The sequence below is a fragment of the Stegostoma tigrinum genome, chromosome 25 (assembly GCF_030684315.1).
Source record: "Stegostoma tigrinum isolate sSteTig4 chromosome 25, sSteTig4.hap1, whole genome shotgun sequence".
NCBI lineage: Eukaryota > Metazoa > Chordata > Chondrichthyes > Orectolobiformes > Stegostomatidae > Stegostoma > Stegostoma tigrinum.
This window is the reverse complement of record NC_081378.1, coordinates 46586955-46606959: the sequence shown is the minus strand read 5'-3', so window position 1 is coordinate 46606959 and position 20005 is coordinate 46586955. Positions and strand designations below refer to the sequence as shown.

General features: G+C 43.7%; 1 protein-coding gene across 1 annotated transcript in view; it reads right to left on the bottom strand.

Moving 5' to 3' along the window:
* cmasa (cytidine monophosphate N-acetylneuraminic acid synthetase a) overlaps positions 1 to 19691 on the bottom strand; it is a 41958-nt gene extending 22267 nt beyond the window's left edge. The window contains exons 1-4 of the mRNA XM_048554553.2: positions 19204 to 19691; positions 10447 to 10589; positions 5638 to 5790; positions 859 to 989 (exon numbers count right to left, since the gene is read on the bottom strand). Of these exons, the coding sequence (XP_048410510.1) occupies positions 859 to 989; positions 5638 to 5790; positions 10447 to 10589; positions 19204 to 19421 (645 nt within the window). The 5' untranslated portion in view covers positions 19422 to 19691. The remainder of the gene's footprint in view (positions 1 to 858; positions 990 to 5637; positions 5791 to 10446; positions 10590 to 19203) is intronic.
* Between the last annotated feature and the right edge of the window lie 314 nt (positions 19692 to 20005).

Genomic DNA, 20005 nt, shown 5'->3' with positions numbered 1-20005 from the left:
AAAATGCTGATGTACAAAGGACGTGGCTAATCTTACACAATGGTCACTGAAAGCAAGTATGCAGGCCTTCATTGCAAGGGGTTTGAGTACAGGAGCACAGATGTCTTACTGTAGCTGTGTAGGGCCACGGTGAAACCACACTTGAAGGATATGATGTTGTGGACTCATTACCTAAGAAAATATATATTTATTATAGAGGAAGTGTAGAAAGGATCAATCAGACTGATTCTTGGGATGGCATGTTTGCTGTGAGAGAGATTGGGTCATTTGGACTTGGAATCACTGATGTTTAGAAGAATGAGTGGAGATCTCACTGAAACATGAAATTCTATCAGGGCTGGATACACTGCATGTAGGAACAGCGCTTCCCCGGGCTGGGAGGTCCAAAACAACAGGTCACTGTCATAGCATGTGCGGTAGGTCACGTCGGCCTGAGATGAGGAGAGATTTATTCGCTCACAGAGAGTGACGAACCTGTGTACTCATGACCACAAAAGGGTGTGGTGGCAAAAATACTTGAGAACGTTTCACAAAGTAATAGATTTCTAGAGCCTAAAGACATCAAGGGGTATAGGGAGAGGGCAGGAGTTTGGCATTGAGATGCAAGATCAGCCATGGGCATGTTGAAGGTCAGAGTGGGTCTGATTGGTTGGCCTGCTTACACCTGTTCCCCCTGTAACTAAACCCTGGGGTAACTATAAGAGGTTCAGCAGCCGGTGTTTACAGGTTTCCATCTCTATGCCCTCCAGCCTGCATTTGGAAGATGCCAATTTCTATACAATGGACTGGAGAAAAGAAAATATATCAATTTACATGCAAGCCTATTGATTTCCTCTCACAGTTATACCAGTCATTTACCTGGAGACATCTGGTGTTAACTAACTGTGTAGTGGCAAAGTAGAATGATCCATTTTCACAGAGCTCTCCTTTCCAATCTTGCCTTCGGGGCCTTTTAGCTGGATTCAGATTCAAAGGCTGGGTGACCTCCCCTATTGCAAAAGAGCACAAAGAGAAACCAAATCAACCGACATCACCTTTGACTTATTTCCTCCTAAATAAAGCTGTGGCTATTGGAATCCTTGTAAGTTTGACAGAAATACTGAAACTTACTTGGTTTTATCCTGAATCACATGCCTTCATTTCTTAGAATAACAAGGTGTAGAGCTGGATGAACACAGCAGGCCAAGCAGCATCAGAGGAGCAGGAAGGCTGACGTTTCGGGCCTAGACCCTTCATCAGAAATGCTGACGTCAGCCTTCCTGCTCCTCTGATGCAGCTTGGGCTACTATGTTCATCCAGCCACACCCTGTTATCTCAGATTCTCTAGCATCTGTAGTTCCTACTATCTCTACCTCCATTTCTTTCTTTTAAAAAAAAATCAAGAGAGAGTGATAATTACATTGGTCCCACTTTCTGCTCTTGTCCTGACTGAGATTTCACTTCATTTTTCTTCTGTCTAATTTGTATAGCCCATTTGTCTTCTCCTCTCCCTATCTCAATTTCTCTACCTTCAGTTCTAGGTATGGGGTGTCGACTGGTATTTACTTAGTCCACTAACTCCCATAGTTGATTTGACCAACATGCCAGAGTCATAGAATCTTACAGTGCAGAAACAGGCTATTCGGCCAATAAAGTCTACACCGACGCTCTGAACAGCATCCCACCAAAACCCACCTCTCTACCCTCTCCTTATAACCTTGCATTTTCCACCTGTCCTGCACATCCCTGTATACTACAGGTGATTTAGCACAGCCAATCCACCTAACCTGCACATCTTTGTACTGTGGGTGGAAATCAGACCACTCGAAGGAAACCCACGCAGACACGGGGAGAACGTGTAAACTCCACACAGACAGACAGTCATCTGAGGCTGGAATCGAACCTGGGTCTCCGACACTCTGCAGCAGCAGAAGCTGCAGAAACAGTTTCAACTTTCAATTAGACATTTGCAGCCCTGCAGGCTCAAGTTCAAAAATTTCTGACAAGTACTGTCAACCTTATTTCAAGCGTCAGGAGCTGGCATGGATTCTGTTGTCATCATTTTCACAGCTCCTCCAGACTCTGCCTTTTGGTCATTGTCCCATCATCACTGCATTTTCCATGCATTGTCATCCTTTTTGCCTTCCACCTCTTGCCAGATCTTCCTTGTGATATTCTATTCCTTCACTACTTTCCCCAACTCCTTAGTTGCTTAAAATCTTTGCACTCTGGATGGCAGCGCATCACCCTGAAACTTAACACTGTTCGTGTCTCAAGATGCCATGTGATCTGCTGAGTATTTCCAGCATTTTATACTTCTATTACCTTGCACTGACTTCAACAGTATACTCTCTATGAAGCGATCTTTGCACCCAATCCTATCAGCTTGCCAGTGAATATTATAAGTTACTTTTATATCTTTTTAAAACTGGTAGCCCATCCCTGAATTAGATTACTTAAACACACTATTGGTACAGACACCACAGCTTAAATATCTACAAGTAAAGAAGACACTTACTTCAGCCAAAAATTAAGTCGCGTTAATATCTGAATTAAAATCAATTACTGAGATGTTGGTTGCACTATCTCATGTGTTCCCTTAACAGTGCAGATCATGGGATGTTTAGCAGTTCACAACTTCAGTTTAGGTGTTTACTAAAATGTTGTTCTTTTAATATCCCCATAAATTGTCTCACCAATAGAAGTAATCTTCCTTCTTTCTAGTTTCCTTGTTGTTTATATCAAAACTATGACAGCTACTGCACCATAGCCTTTCAAACAGGGTTTCTGCTTCTTCCCTAGTGTTTCAAATATCTCATCTGAGCCCCAAACTCTTACTGGTTTAAAACCCTTTTAAAATATGCATTCTGACGCAGAGACTGGGGCCTGGTTTGAGTTTGGGCAACATGGAAACTTGAAAAACGGTCTGTCTCTTGAAAGGGCAGTGCCCAGAACTCATGAAAATCAGGGCTGGCAAAGCAGATCAAGTTCAGGGTACTGATCAGGGACACTAGTGTCAGGAGAAATTAGAAGCCAAAGTCAGGTGAGAGTGGACGAGAGTGTTTGTTACCAGTAACCTGGCTACTGCTTAAAACCTTCATGTACATAAAGAAAGAACCACTACAATGGTGACCAGCCACAGTGTGCAAAGAATATATTCACACACCTCTTTTTGTTAAAAAGAAGTCTATCATCTCAAAGTTATTTAGAACTTATTTGTTCTTTTTAGTCTGTTCCAATTCAGTCTATCCCTATAGAGATGTACAGCCTACAACCTTGCAAACGTTCAGGACTTCTAATAATAGATGCACAAATTGTTGTGGGCCATTCATCTGGTGGCTGATGGCTCCAGTGGTGAGATGACATCTTTGGGGATTTTTGTTACTGGAGCAATGTTGCATTTTGTTGGGCAATGACCAAGCTCTGGGACTAATGGCAGTTCAGTTCCCGAGTTAGGAATACTTAATCTGCTTCATCAGCTGTCTAAGAAGTTGGTTGTCCAGCCACATGTAAATGTCTGCAGTTGTGACAAAAGATCTAGTTAACTAACTCAACAACCAGTTTACACTGATTCCAAACTGCTGCAGGGGCTGACTTTTCTTCAATGCTTGAAATGTTTGCATTCTGGCCAGCTCTTCAATGGTCAGTTCTAGCTTGGCAGCTTTGTCAAATTTAGATTTCTGCAGTTTCGCTTTGATCCTTTTCATTCATCCCTGTTTCTATTTCTGAATCTATTAGGTTTTTTTGGTTAAAAGAGCAGTCTGGGAGTAGCTTGGCGGTTTGTCACAAATCTTCTTCCATGTCTTTAGCAGGTCCACATCCCTAACTAGTGCCTTGAACACATTTGTACCAAATCGAATTGACTCTTGCGATATTTTCTAATCAACTTGTTCAGCAGTGTTATTACGTGTGTCCGAGACAGGTAGGATTTGAATCCAGGTCTCCTGGCTCAGAGATAGGAAAACTACGACTTCACCAAAAGAGCTTTCCAAATGACTTTGATGATCCCAAAGTTAATCTGTACTTGATTTGATGGGGGAATGGGGTGAAGATGATGGGGTCGTGACGTGAATTTTCCAATTACCTTCACTTGCAAACGGAGGGTCACTGCTGCCCAGTGCGAGGGATGCCAGGATGACTGAGCTATTCTATAGGGCATTATATGGCTATCGCTGCTGTCAGGTCGCCAAGGAAGAATGGTAAGTGATGGTGAGGAGACTATCCTTCAGTTCCTAAACACTCAAATTTCAGCTAGATGTCTCCGTGCACTCAAGTACTGATCAACATTTTCCCCCTCTCCTTTAGCTCTAGTGTTAAACATACTGCACTTTAAAATGCCATTTTTGAGGGTTCAAGTGGGTCTTAAAGGCCTCCAGCACCTCAGTGTCTGGCTTTTTTATTCATTAAAAATTTGGATCCCTATTCTTTGCTTCTACCTCTGCCCCTGCACCCCCCCAAAAAATTGTAATGTTACACTATCCCACCTGCCCCAAATGCACCAATTTAAAAGCTCTAATTCAGCACCCATCCCCACTGGGTCTTTGGTTTACACTTCCTTTCCAGCCAAGAAACAGATTTCAGACACTAGGTGCCAAGGGATCCCACTCCATGTCAAATTCTGAGAAATTTCTTGCCCACGTTCACCAGAACTTGCTTCTATTGTTGGGAAAACTCCTCCAAAGGTGTTTAATCTACAGTCTCCTCCAAGTGCCTCTACTTCTAATCCGAACAACATATCCTTTGAAGAACACAAGAGAGCACAATTAGCTTATTTAGCCTGCTTCACCATTCTACTAGATTGCGACAATCTTCTAGATTAATATTATTTTCACACCAAGCCCATATCCATTGATACCTTTCCTATTTCTCACTCCTCATCTGTTCATCTAGCATCTCTTGGATGTCACCTATGCAATTCACCTCAAATTATTTCTGTGATAACAATTTCCACATACCCTGGGTAAAGGGCTTTTCTGAATTCTTCCTTAAAATTTGTGCTCTAGTTCAATCCTTGCTCAGAACAGAAAACATTGTTTCCACATCTATCCTGTCAAACCCCTTTATGATCTTTACCAGGTTATTTGTCTGTCTGTTGTACAGGAAACAGCCCCATGCTACCTATTTTTCTTAAAATCTATGATTCCAGAGTTGAAATAATTCTCAAACATTTTTATCAGTTCCTGCCAAACTCCTCAATACTAGCGTTCCCACCTCACCCTATCCTATACATGTCCCCTCCCCACTCCCTCCCATCCAGTCCGCCACAACCACAGCCAAGCCTTAAAATTACTTATATAAAAGCATTGGGAATTAGAGTCAAACAAGTTGCTTTAATTCCCAGATCCACCAACGATACCTGATGTAAATACAGCCACCCTGTCATGGAGATATTAGTCCATGACCCCTGTACCACTGAACTAATTCAACAGCCAGGCACTTTCGTGAAACGGACAAACTGCTGATTTGAATCACTCATACTTCAGAGAAGAGTTAGCAAGAAACACCCATCTCCCTTTCACAACTAACAAGCGTGTGTTTTCAAATCTGCACTATTTCAATTTAAGTGGGCTATAACCAACAACAAAACATTTGACTGAAAAACTGAGGCTATTGTATCCATATCTTAAGTGAAATCTGTACATTATAGTTGTGGTCTACCTTCAGAAACCTCCTTCCAGCGAAAATGATGGCGTCTTACAACAGAAAAGACAGATTCATATTGCTCCTCCCTCAACATCTTCACCACATCCTTCAGATGGTTTGGATGGAGACAGGGGGATGTGCACTGTAGATGGCCCACCACTTCTACTTCTGTCAGTGAAATTAATACAAGAATGATTATGATCTTTATTAGTTCTGCATACACAGAATAATATAATCAAGGCATTGTGCAGAGAGTTACAGACGGACATTGATGGCTGTGGAAAGTGCTTTGCAGTCAAAGATGGAAGCAGACAGTTATTCAGAGAACATGTTTTCTGGCTTACTAGCAGTAAAACATTCAAAACAAAGCAGCATCAGGCTAAATGAAAACATCAGCTAAATAAGTTACAAGTAACTGCATTTAGATTCAAGATTTAATATTCCTTCTATTGGTTTAGAAAAATAAAAATCGGCTCATTATTTGCATCCAAGATAATAACATGTGAGGCTGGATGAACACAGCAGGCCAAGCAGCATCTCAGGAGCACAAAAGCTGACATTTCGGGCCTAGACCCATCAGAGAGGGGGATGGGGTGAGGGTTCTAGAATAAATAGGGAGAGAGGGGGAGGCGGACCGAAGATGGAGAGAAAAGAAGATAGGTGGAGAGCGTATAGGTGGGGAGGTAGGGAGGGGATAGGTCAGTCCAGGGAAGACGGACAGGTCAAGGAGGTGGGATGAGGTCAGTAGGTAGGAGATGGGGGTGCGGCTTGGGGTGGGAGGAAGGGAATGGGTGGGAGGAAGAACAGGTTAGGGAGGCAGAGACAGGTTGGACTGGTTTTGGGATGCAGTGGGCAGAGGGGAAGAGCTGGGCTGGTTGTGTGGTGCAGTGGGGGGAGGGGGCGAACTGGGCTGGTTTAAGGATGCGGTGGGGGAAGGGGAGATTTTGAAGCTCGAGAAGTCCACATTGATACCATTAGGCTGCAGGGTTCCCAAGCGGAATAGGAGTTGCTGTTCCTGCAACCTTCGGGCGGCATCATTGTGGCAGTGCAGGAGGCCCATGATGCACATGTCATCTAAAGAATGGGAGGGGGAGTGGAAATGGTTTGCGACTGGGAGGTGCAGTTGTTTATTGCGAACCGAGCGGAGGTGTTCTGCAAAGCGGTCCCCAAGCCTCCACTTGGTTTCCCCAATGTAGAGGGAGCCATGCCGGGTACAGTGGATGCAGTATACCACATTGGCAGATGTGCAGGTGAACCTCTGCTTAATGTGGAATGTCATCTTGGGGCCTGGGATGGGGGTGAGGGACGAGGTGTGGGGGCAAGTGTAGCATTTCCTGCGGTTGCAGGGGAAGGTGCCGGGTGTGTTGGGGTTGGAGGGCAGTGTGGAGCGAACAAGGGAGTCACGGAGACCACACAACCAGCCCAGCTCTTCCCCTCCACCCACTGCATCCCAAAACCAGTCCAACCTGTCTCTGCTTCCCCAACCTGTTCTGCCTCTCACCCATCCCTTCCTCCCACCCCAAGCCGCACCCCCATCTCCTACCTACTAACCTCATCCCACCTCCTTGACCTGTCCGTCTTCCCTGGACTGACCTATCCCCTCCCTACCTATCTTCTTTTCTCTCCATCTTCGGTCCGCCTCCCCCTCTCTCCCTATTTATTCCAGAACCCTCACCCCATCCCCCTCTCTGATGAAGGGTCTAGGCCCGAAATGTCAGCTTTTGTGCTCCTGAGATGCTGCTTGGCCTGCTGTGTTCATTCAGCCTCACATTTTATTATCTTGGATTCTCCAGCATCTGCAGTTCCCATTATCACTCATTATTTGCATCAATGTTTTATCACTTCCATTTTAATTACTGTGGGAGGATAGGATTTGGATTCTTTTACAGGCCACTATTAAAACATTTCTTACAGAATAGTACTGCAGATTACACCCTTTACAAAATCATAATGGCACAAAAATTTCAGCATACCTTTTATTCCTATTTCTAGATATTTTGTGAACAACCTGTTCGGAGATATTACACACCTCTGGAACAGTTGGGACTTGAACTTTGGTGGCATGGCCCAGAGGTAGCGACATGACTATCGTACCTCAAGAACCCTCTTTGCTTAAAGTCTTTTAAGATGAACAACTAACATACAAAGCTATCCGTCACAGACTGGATAAAGTGTACTCCGTTCATCAGACCTGAAGCCAGAGAGACAAGCAGTCATTTTAGAAAAAGCAAGAAAGAAGGCAATGAGGGGAAAACCAAGGTGTACCGACAAGGTGTTAAGTAGCCTACAGGTTGCTTAAATTGGAGGTTAACTAAAGGGAGGTGCTGTCAGTGTGATTAAAAAAAAATGAACAAGTAATCTGGAAGTCTAGGTAAAAATTTTGGAGTCATGAGTGCAAATCTCACCATTACAGACGCTGAAACTTGGTGAAATTGTATCACTGGTGAAACTAAACTCACCGTCCACTGTTGTGAAAACCCACCTGCCTCACCAATGTCCCTTTGGGAATGCAATCTGCTGTACTTGTCTGGCCTACGTTTGAGTCCAAACACACAGCAATGTGGCTACCTCTTAAATGCCCTCTGAAACGGACAAGCAAATCATTCAATTCAAGAGAAATTAGAGATGGGGAACAAATGCCAGCAGTACACCAACACATACAAAAAAACAATGCAGTCAGGCACCATTTATCTGTATGCCATAAATTGAAAAGAACATAGAACATAACAGCACAGTACAGGCCCTTCGGCCCCCAATGTTGTGCCGACCTGTCATACCGATCTCAAGCCCATATAACCTACGCTATTCCATGTACGTCCATATGCTTGTCCAAAGACGACTTAAATGTACCTAAAGTTGGCGAATCTACTACCGTTGCAGGCAAAGCGTTCCATTCCCTTACTACTCTGAGTAAAGAAACTACCTCTGACATCTGTCCTATATCTTTCACCCCTCAATTTAAAGCTATGCCCCCTCATGCTCGCCGTCACCATCCTAGGAAAAAGGCTCTCCCTATCCACCCTATCTAACCCTCTGATTATTTGATATGTTTCAATTAAGTCACCTCTCAACCTCCTTCTCTCTAATGAAAGCAGCCTCAAGTCCCTCAGCCTTTCCTCGTAAGGCCTTCCCTCCATACCAGGCAACATCCTAGTAAATCTCCTCTGCACCCTTTCCAAAGCTTCCACATCCTTCCTATAATGCAGTGACCAGAACTGTACACAATACTCCAAGTGCGGCCGCACCAGAGTTTTGTACAGCTGCAGCATAACCGCTTGGTTCCGGAACTCGATCCCTCTATTAATAAAAGCTAAAACACTGTATGCCTTCTTAACAGACCTGTCAACCTGGGTGGCAACTTACAAGGATCTGTGTACATGGACACCGAGATCTCTCTGCTCATCTACACTGCTAAGAATCTTACCATTAGCCCAGTACTTTGCCTTCTGGTTACACCTACCAGAGTGCATCACCTCACACTTGTCCACATTAAACTCTATTTGCCACCTCTCAGTCCAGCTCTGCAGCTTATCTATGTCTCTCTGCAACCTACAGCATCCTTCGTCACTATCCACAACTCCACCGACCTTAGTGTCGTCTGCAAATTTACTAACCCATCCTTCTACGACCTCATGCAGGCCTGAAAAAAAAAAAAAAGGACTTCTCAGAAATGACTCGAACAGACCTGTAATCGTGTTGAATTTGGGCCTTCTGGGCAAAGATAAAACTTCATTTAGCCTGAATGGACCCGAACAGATCTAAAAACAAAGTTTTCTCCCTGCAACAAGGTTTTTCCAAAAGAAAGGCGTCAAACTGTCAACCAGTTTGGATTAAGGCAAGTTTTATTCTAAAGGGCCTGGACAGACATGAATAGTGGATGCAAAACAGAGCGAAAACAAGGGCGCGAGAGCATCTAGGAAATGTTGTTACGGTTGTACATATTAACAAAGATCAAACCCCAGTTACTGAGACAGACGGGATTGGCTGCAGTTAAGCAAAAAAAAATATAGAGTAGACGTTTCAGCGTCTCAAAATGATGCAGGCTCCCAGCTTGACTGAACACCACAGAAGGAGACAGAGGAATAAGAGACATTCTTTGCCTCTTTGTCTGAGCACGATATCCTTTTGATTCTCAGCCTCCACCCAGCGTGCGGCTGATTGAAGCCATGGGCTGTGTTCCAAGTGTTCTTGACAATTTGCACAAACCATTTCAAAGCAGTATTCACAATAATGGACCCAGAAATCAACAGTATCCTTTATCCAAAAATCAGTTTGCCCAGAGATTTTCAGAAAAAGGACAGCCAGCCTGTAAGTTTTTCTGTTAGGCCATCCAAAGCAACTTCTGTGATCAGTGAATCTGTTGAGCATCTGTCCCATTCCCTTCCAAATTTTCTTCAATCCTTCTTTCTAGTTGTAGAGAACAAGTTCCTCTACTTGTCATGAAGACCATCAAGGGTCAACTGGGAATTCAGAAAGAGGTTTGTCAACTAGACAATGGGTCAGCGTGTGGAACTTACCACCAGATGGAACATTTATTTGTAAGCAAGATAATTACTTTAGGGAGAAAGGAGTAGGTAGTTATGATAATAGGGTTCAAGAGATTGGAGGAGGCTTTGGGAATATGAGCATAGACCAGTTGGGTCAAACAGCCGCTTTCAAACGCTTTGCAATCTATAATCACATCAAACTGGCTTCAGTTCCAATGTAAGGTAGGCTCCAAAACTCGCCATCTGCTTGAACATTGCATGTATTGCATGACCACCACGTTTGCAGCATCACAACTTGCAAGTAACCTTTAGTCGGGCATATTGTGAACTACTGTACCTTTATGGTATTCCAAGAATTCCAGGATCGTATCCAAAGAGCTTGTTGTATCTTTTGATACTTCTGGGCTTCTACGGTGCACCTGTGCTCCAAATTTCCTGGCCACTGATTCAATATCTTGATTATCAGTTGATACCCATACGCTATTAAAAAATAAAAGTTGGTCACTTCTTAAGGAAACTCATTTTGGACCAAGGCGTTGCAATGTTAATTATGTTTCAAGTACACAATTTAAGCTCAGACACACATTCAAAGTCTCTTGAATTACACGATTTCACGCAAAACAGAATTTTAGTTTTTAAATTTCCCATTATACTATAGAGTGAAGTACTGAAACAAATTACTTATGTAATGGGAGTCCTAAACTGAAATTCACATGGGTAAATTTGTGCACGTTCACTCATTTTGTTTAACCACAGCGAGGGGTACAAAAATCAATGCGTGTTTTCAAAAAAGTAGTTGCGAGTGCTTTGCAGTATGGTTTAATGGAAAGGGATAGCTGTCAGGTAAACTCTCAAAGTGAACATATCCAAACTATTTTCTACTAAAATGGTGTTACATTACTGTGGGTTGAAAATTCTCTCACCTGAATATACTCCACTTTCTAGCTTTGGAACACTTCTTAACAGCCCTGGTTATTTAATACACCAGGACCCTAGTCCAACCTTGTTTGAGGTCAGCCCATCCAAACAGAAAAACTCCTCTCTTGCCCTTGTACTATTGCCAGTGCCCCACGATTGGGAATCTTTGGCTACCCGCCTACTCTTTCAGCTATTCATTCATCGCTGGTTTGTTTGACCCTTTCAAGATGATTCAAGTAGTAAACCAGCAATTACCTTTGATATTCTGTTTAATCATTTGGACCTAAGCAAATGACACCAAATAGGGACTGGGTTGATTTAGGATATCTGGTCGGCATGGACTCGTTGGACCAAAGGGTCTGTGCTGTACATATCTATGACTGTCCATGCAGTAAACATCTCCATAAGCAATGACTTCCCTAGCTTCCCACAGAGCTATAGGGTACGCCTGATCAAGTCCAAGGATTTATCCATCTTAATGCTTTTTAAGACATCCAACACCACCTCCTCTGTAATAAACATTTTTCAAGGTCTCGTTATTTATTTCTCCATGTTCTCTATCTTCCATATCCTTCCCCACAGTAAACTTGGATGCAAAATACTTGGTTAGTATCTCCCCCATCTCCTGCGGTTCCACACACAGGCAGCCTTGCTGATCTTTAAAGGAGCCATATTTCCTCCTTAGTTACTCTTTTATCCTTAGTGTATTTGTAAGATGCCTTTGGATTCTCCAGGACCCTATTTGCCAAAACTGTCTTATGTTCCCCTTTTTCCCTCCTGATTACCCTCTTAAGTGTGCTTCTACCGCCTTTATACTGTTCTAGGGATTCACTCGATCTCTGCTGTCTATACCCGACATACGCTTCCTTCATATTCTTAATCAAAATCTCAATTTCTCCAGCATTCCCTATAATCGAGCCTTGCCTTTCACCCTAACAGGAACATATTGTCACTCAAAATGGATTTCCTCCCCATCCAAGTTCTTATGTAGATGCAAGAGGATATCTTAAATCTTAGCAGCTGGCAGACAATACTGTCTTCAGGAATCCTGATTGTGGGGACAAGTACATTCTGATTGAATGTGCTTTTCCACATTCCTTACATGCTTCTATTGCAATGCCTTCCTGTACCATTTGCTCAGTTTGGCCACACACATTTTTATTCATATCCACATAGCCAGTAAGCAGCTTTTGCCAGCTGAACTAGATTTAAAAGTTGGATTTATCACTGAATTCTAGTTCCCAGTGCTGTGTAACACATAGTCAAATCCTTTTGCTCCAAACCACTAGCCAAATCCAAATGACTACATAATCCAAGGAATTGGAACTGCCTCCAGGAACAAAGATTCCAGACAACATTCTCTGTTCCACAATGCATCCTGGAGCTCAGATTCCAGTGCAATTCGCAACGGAATTGACTCAAGCTGCAGGCACATACTGCAGGTGCGGCAGCATCTGTAGAAACAGAAAGTTTCACCACTAACTTAAATATTCACTCCCTCCACCATCAAGTTGCAGCAACGTGTGCCTTAAGACATAGCAACTCACCAAGATTCCTTTGACAAGGGGAGATGATAGCCTCGTGGTATTATTGCTAGACTAATGGTACAGAGACCCAGGTAACGTTCGGAGGACCCCAGCAGATGGTAGAATTTAATGCAAAAAAAGAATTCAACTAAGAGTCTAATAATGATCATGCAACTGCTTTTGAAAAACCCATCTGATCCACTAAAGTCTTTTAGGGAAGGAAACTGCTATCCTTCCCCAGTCTGGTCTACCTATAATTCCAGACCCACAGCAATATGGTTGATCCCCAAATGTCCTCTGGGCAATTAGGGATAGGAAATAAATGCTGCCCACCAGGCGATGGCCACAACCCATGAACAAGAGATTTTTGTTGCTAAAAAACATCTTCCAAAAACCACTCTCTCTTTACCTTAGTCAAAGGTGGCCAATGCACAGGAATACCATAAGTGCATGATTTGCTCTAGCCCACTCTCACTCTTGAAGCAGAGCTATAACCACTGCTCCTTCATCATCACTGGGTCAATATTTTGGAAACATCTTCCTAACTGATCTGGTGTGCCCACAACAGGTAATCTACAACAGTCCAAGACAGCAGCTCACTACCACCTTCTCAAAGGCAATTAATGATAAACAATGAATACTCATCTTGCCAGTAACTCTCATACCATTACAGGAATTGGAAAGTCAACGTTCCATAGCTTTCCATGAGATAAGCAGAATTTTGTGAAAAGGTGCCTTCTGACCTGTTACTACTTCAAATTTCCAGTATTTCACTTTTGTATACAGATGTTATTGCTCAGATCTCACTTGTCTCACCCCTATTGTACCAATGCTATTCAATCTTGTTTTATATAAAGCTCTTATATAGCTTCAATTCACTCAATAGTTATAAGTTTTATTAATTTGTCTCACCTGTTTAAATTAAATTAAAAATGATATTTTGCCAGCTCCAAACTTAATGTCATAATTCATTCCTCTTGGTTTATTGGTCTTGGGAATCCAAATCGCTAACTTCACTTCCTGGTTGTACTGTCATTTTCATAAATATGTGTTTCTCAAAAGCTCTGTACAGTACAACAGGTGGGCACACTAAAACTTAACATTTGCATTCTCTGAACAGAGAAAGAATGAGGATGTAAATTTTAATCTTTACCCAGCTACTAAACTTCTGAAGCATCATCATGGACTTGAAATGTTAACTCTGCTTCACTCTCCACAAATGCTGCCAGCCTTGCCGAGTTTCTCCAACACCCACAATATTCTTCACATACATATAAACCTGACATTTTCTGTACTTTCTTTAATCTGTTACTAACAGTCTGTAAACTTTACATGATCAGAAAGCAGACGATACATATAGTGAGGCACACCCTGTATATTTCCAGGGTTTCAAAGCAGTGAGAGAATTCAATCCAGAGGGAAAAAAGCTGTCGTTTGATTACTTTTTAAGTTCATAGTTTGTAAGCTCTTTTAACAGGATAAATTGAAGCCGAAAATTAAGAGTCCAGCACAAAATACACAGAAAAACTAAGTTATCTGGTTGGTAATAGTTGCTAATTTGATGATCTATAACAAGTTAGTTTCAGATTAAAGGGAAACTGGAGAAATATTTCCCAGATTAAAAATGACAAATAGGGATTTTAGAAAATCAAATTAAGATCTAAGTATTTAAAAATACAAGTGCAGGGCCAGGGAATCTGTTGTATCTGCAAATGTTGGTTGCTTGAGGGGCCCTAGTTCAGCATAGACGAGCTGGAGTCTGACTTTCAAATGCTGTGACACATCAGGGAGAGGGAAGAGTTACATGGATGCTGTGTTTCAGGAGGCAGTCACACCACTTAGATTAACTACCTCAACTTCGGTCAGGTGTCAGGGACAGGAGGATGTGACTACTAGCAAGGCTGGTAGAGGGAGATAGTGTTGAAGGAGCGTCAGTACTTGAGCTTGTCTAAAATTCACAATCTCTCTCTGTTGGGCAGGTGAGTAAACTGACCATAGCACCATTGTATAAGAAACAGTTCAAAAGGGGCAGAAAAAAAGAGAAATACAGTTGCAATCAGAGATAGCATATTCAGGGGAATGGATGCTATCCTCTGTTGCCAGGATCAAGAGTCCCAAAGGATGCGTTGCCTGCCTCATGCCCGAATTCAGAATATATTAGCTGTGCTGCAAAGGAACTTGGAGTGGAAGGGAATGACCCAGTTGGCATGGTCCATGTAGATACAAATGATATAGGATGAAAGAAGGCAGATATTATGCTGAGAGAATATGAGTGGTTACGGTCTAGATTAAGAAGCAGAGCAAAAAAGTAACACAGTCTCTGGATTACTACTAGAGCCACAGGCAGATAGGCACAGGGCCAGCAAGGTCAAAGAAGTAAACATTTGGCTGTAAGATTGGTGTAGGAGAAACAGGTTTGCATTCATGGGACATTGGTGATGGGGGGTGGGGAGGGAGCTTTTCCATGGTACAGGCTCCACCTGAATCATTCTGGGACCAGAGTCCTTTCAGATCACATAGATACGGCTTTAAAATAAAAAAAGAAGAAGTGGGGGTGGGGGTATTCAGTTGTATAGAAAATTAGAAAATAAAAAGGTGAAAAGAAGTTCGGTTTGCAGGCAAGTGAAGGGGCTGATTGTTACCAGAAAATAAATGAAAGTAAGGGACAGAATGTATAAATGTCATGCTGCACCAAGGAACCATTCAAGTGTAGGGAAATGTAATATTAGCACAGACGAAGGTTTTGTATCTTAATGCACAAAGTATCTATAAGACAGAAGACAAATTGACTGCACAAGCAGAGGTAAATGAAAATGATCTCTCAGACATTACAGAAACATAGTGACAAGATGAAGAAAATGGAGAAATTTACACTCAGGGTCAAAGACAGATGGGGTTGTTCTGTTAATAAGAGATGAAATGAGGACAGTTGAGAGAGCTGATCTAGGCGTAGATGATGGAGTGTTGTTTTGGGTGGAGGTAGACATTGGTAGGAGTAGCGTACAACCCTCAAAACTGTGGAAAAAACCATAAGTCAACAAATAATAGCAGCATATAAAACAACACAGCAACAATTATGGGTGACTTGAATATGTTCATGTTAAAAGGGTTAATCAACTTGGAAAGGATAGCTTCAAAATCAAATTCATAGAGTGCATTAGGGATAGTTTCCTAGAGCAATGTGTCATGGAGCCAACCAAGGGATAGGCCATCTTAGATCTGGCAGTGAGTAATAAGAAAGGTTTAATAAATGACCTCAGAGCAAAAGATCTCATAGGAAGTAGCAATCATAACATGATGAATTTAATATTCAGCTTGACTGTGAGAAACATGGATCAGAAACAATTGTGTTTAACTTAAATAAAGGGAATTACAATGAAACAAGGATACAATTAACAGGAATGACAGTAAGCAAAAGTGGTAGACATGACTGAGCAAAAATACTTCCCAGTAAGGAGGAAAGATTCTGAGAGAGGGATAAACCAATCCTGGCTAATCAAGGCAATCAAGGAGAGTATTAAGTTGAAAGAAACAGTATAGAAGGAGGCAAAGGTTAGTGACAGCCTCAAAGTTTGGGATGAATTCAGAATCCGGTAAAGGAGGACTAAAGTGGTAATTCAGCGAGACAGCAAGAACTGAGGGTGTAATGACAATAACCTTTTTTTACACATATAAAGAGGACAAGTGAAGTTAAAGCGAACACAGGCCTCTTCGAGAACTAATCTGAGGAAATAGTTATGAGGAACAAAGAAATGACAGAGGGATTAAAGAGATATTTTGCATCAGAATTTATGGTGCAAGATATTTAGATCCAGGTAATACCAAGGAATACAGGGGAGGAACTAAGTGCTAACAGTATTAGACAAACTAATGGTGCTGAAAGCAGATAAGTCCCCTGGCCCTGATGTCTCACATTCTAGGTAGCTATGGATCCTGTCATTGTGGAGAGGTACCAAAGCATTGGAAAACTATCAATGTAACACCCCTGTTCAAAAAGGGAGGCAAGTTAAAATAAAAACAGGTAATTACAGGCCAATTAGCCTAACATTTATTACTGTTAAAAATGTCAGAATCATTTATGAACTAATAGCAGCACATTTGGAAAATCATAATCTAATCAAACAGTCAACTTCATGAAAGGGAAATGGTATCTGACTAATTTATTAGAGCTTTTCAAGGAAGTCTCAACCCGAGTGGATGGGGGAACCAGTAGTTATGTTGTATTTGGAGTTCAAAAAGGTGTTTGACAAGGTAACTCACAAAAGGTTAAGTCATAAGAGTCCAACGTGTTGGGGATCAGATGTTGGTGTGGACGATCCTGGATGATAGCTGTCCAATCAGCTATTGGATGAGAAATGGCGAGGGCAGCAAAGGGATTATTTTCAGGTTGGTGATCTGTAATCAGTGGGATTCCACAGAGACTAGTGCTGGGACTACAACTGTTTACAGTGTACATTAATGACTAGGAGGAAGGAAGCGAATGTACTGTAGCCAGATTTACAGACAACACAAAAATAGGTGGAAACACAGGTTGTAAAAGGGATACAAACAATTTACAGAGCTATTGATAGGTTACACAAGCAGGCAAAAACTTGGCAACTGGGGTTCAGTGTGGAAAAATGGTAAGCCTTACACTTTCGACAGGAGAACATAACAGGAGATTATTTAAATGGAGGAAAACGTAACCACAATCTAAATTATTAGAATTCTAATGGTACTCCTCAAAAAGAGCACAATTGCAAGGGTTTTCCTGTTGTAAGAAGCTATATGCCTTTTATATTTCCTAGTTTGTAATGGCAAAATTACTAAAGTGACACAAAGAGATCAGCCTTCAACAGGTTGGTCACAGCAGGTGCAAAAATAAGTCAAAGAATGTCAGACTTATTCAGTTGGCACATTCATTCAAACACAAATTCAAAGAACAGGGAAAAAAAAAGGAAATATTTTGGCTGCTCCAGTTTCAAAATCCAATGGCCTCCAGCTCAATCCCCACCCTGATCATATACGTCTACTTCAATTAGTTACTTATCCCTTAACAGCACTGCCCCAAACCCAAACGTTTTCCACCACCACCTTCAGATATTCTAATGCTACACCAGACACTCCCAACAAGCCCCAAAATCCCTCTTCTCCGCACCCAGACAATACTCCTTAAGACATACTCCAGCCCCTCAGACACCTAGTCAACACCTTACCCCCACCCCTCTCAAAAACACTAGTCTCATGCTCTCACCTGTTTACTGTCACTGGACATCTACTTATTCTTGCAACGTCAAACACCAATCCAAACCCCACCCCAACACACAGGCACCCACTGGCCTCCCACTCCTGAACCCAGACAACTGCTCCCCAAACCAAGACAGATCTATTTACACCCAACCCCAACCCAGGGACCCATGGTCACCCGATATACCCATTTAAAATCTTCTCGAATACCTCATACCACCTCCTCAAAGAACCCAACCCAATGTGGCACACAACTCAATCCGTCAAACACCCCTCCCAATCACCTCATGCATCCCTCCAAAAGAGGACCTTTTCCTAAGTCTGTGATGATGGGAACTGCAGATGGTGGAGAATCCAAGATAACAAAGTGTGGAGCTGGATGAACGCAGCAGGCCAAGCAGCATCTCAGGAGCACAAAAGCTGACGTTTTGGGCCTAGACCCTTCATCAGAGAGGGGGATAGGGTGAGGGTTCTGGAATAAATAGGGAGAGAGGGGGAGGCAGACCGAAGATGGAGAGTAAAGATAGGTGGAGAGGAGAGTATAGGTGGGGAGGTAGGGAGGGGATAGGTCAGTCCAGGGAAGACGGACAGGTCAAGGAGGTGGGATGAGGTTAGTAGGTAGATGGGGGTGCGGCTTGAGGAAGGGATGGGTGAGAGGAAGAACCGGTTAGGGAAGCAGAGACAGGTTGGACTGGTTTTGGGATGCAGTGGGCGGAGGGGAAGAGCTGGGCTGGTTGTGTGGTGCAGTGGGGGGAGGGGACGAACTGGGCTGGTTTTGGGATGCGGTGGGGGAAGGGGAGATTTTGAAGCTGGTGAAGGCCACATTGATACCATTGGGCTGCAGGGTTCCCAAGCGGAATATGAGTTGCTGTTCCTGCAACCTTCGGGTGGCATCATTGTGGCACTGCAGGAGGCCCATGATGGACATGTCGTCTGAGGAATGGGAGGGGGGAGTTAAAATGGTTTGCGACTGGGAGGTGCAGTTGTTTGTTGCGAACCGAGCGGAGGTGTTCTGCAAAGCGGTCTCCAAACCTCCGCTTGGTTTCCCCAATGTAGAGAGAGTCACACTGACTGCAATGGATACAATATACCACATTAGCAGACGTGCAGGTGAATATCTGCTTGATGTGGAAGGTCATCTTGGGGCCTAGGATGGGGGTGAGGGAGGAGGTGTGGGGGCAAGTGTAGCACTTCCTGCGGTTGCAGGGGAAGGTGCCGGGTGTGGTGGGGTTGGAGGGCAGTGTGGAGCTGACAAGGGAGTCTCCGGTAGGCAGGCAAGGGTGGGGGAATGGAAAAATAGCTTGGGTGGGGGGGTCGGATTGTAGATGGCGGAAGTGTCGGAGTTGTATCCGGAGGTCTCCCTCCTTACCCTCCCACCCCGTCTTCCCCACCTCAGCCTGGGCTCTCTCCCCCGCCTCTTTTACCTGTCAAACTCGCCGCAGTCCACAGCGGCCCTCAGCACCCAGCCCAGCAGGGGAACCCCGGCCAGTAACTTGATGTTCTTCAGCGGGATCCCCTTGCTGCCGCCCCGGGCCAGGATCAGGGCGGCAAAGTGCCGCTGCTTTCCGCGGAGCCGCTGGCTTTGCCGGACTCCTGGTTTAGCTTTCTTCGCCTTGGGCCCTTGCGTGCCGACCCGGCCCATTGCAGGAAAACCCGAGCTTGCCCAACACGGTTGTCGCTGCAGCCAGCAATGGGGACTTGTCCTCGTCAGAGAAGGCGCCGAGGATCCGCCTCCGACTCAGTGCTAGTCCCTTTGATACTTCACTTCCACTTCTTGTTATATTGTAGCCACTCGCACTGCAGCAACGTTTCATGAATGTGTCCGAGTCAATGCACCTACTAATCCACTTGCACCTCAAGGCAATTCCTTGCACTGGGCACATTGGCTGCCGGGACCGCCCACTCAGTGTACCATCCACTGCCCAGGGCTACCCAATCAGAGTCCAGGCCCAACCCACTCACCGAGAGACTGCCCAATCGGAGTACCTCCTTCTGACAAGGACTACCCATTCAGAGCCCAGACCCACCTTCCCCAGGGACCACCCAATCAGAGTGCCACGCGAACACAAACACAGCGCAGACAGAGACCCGCCCCCTCCAGGCAGCCCAATCAGATTACGCCTCTTGTCTTGGCCTGCTGTGTTCATCCAGCCCCACACTTTTGTTATCTTGGATTCTCCAGCATCTGCAGTGCCCATTATCTTTGAGCATATCCCAGTAGAAACG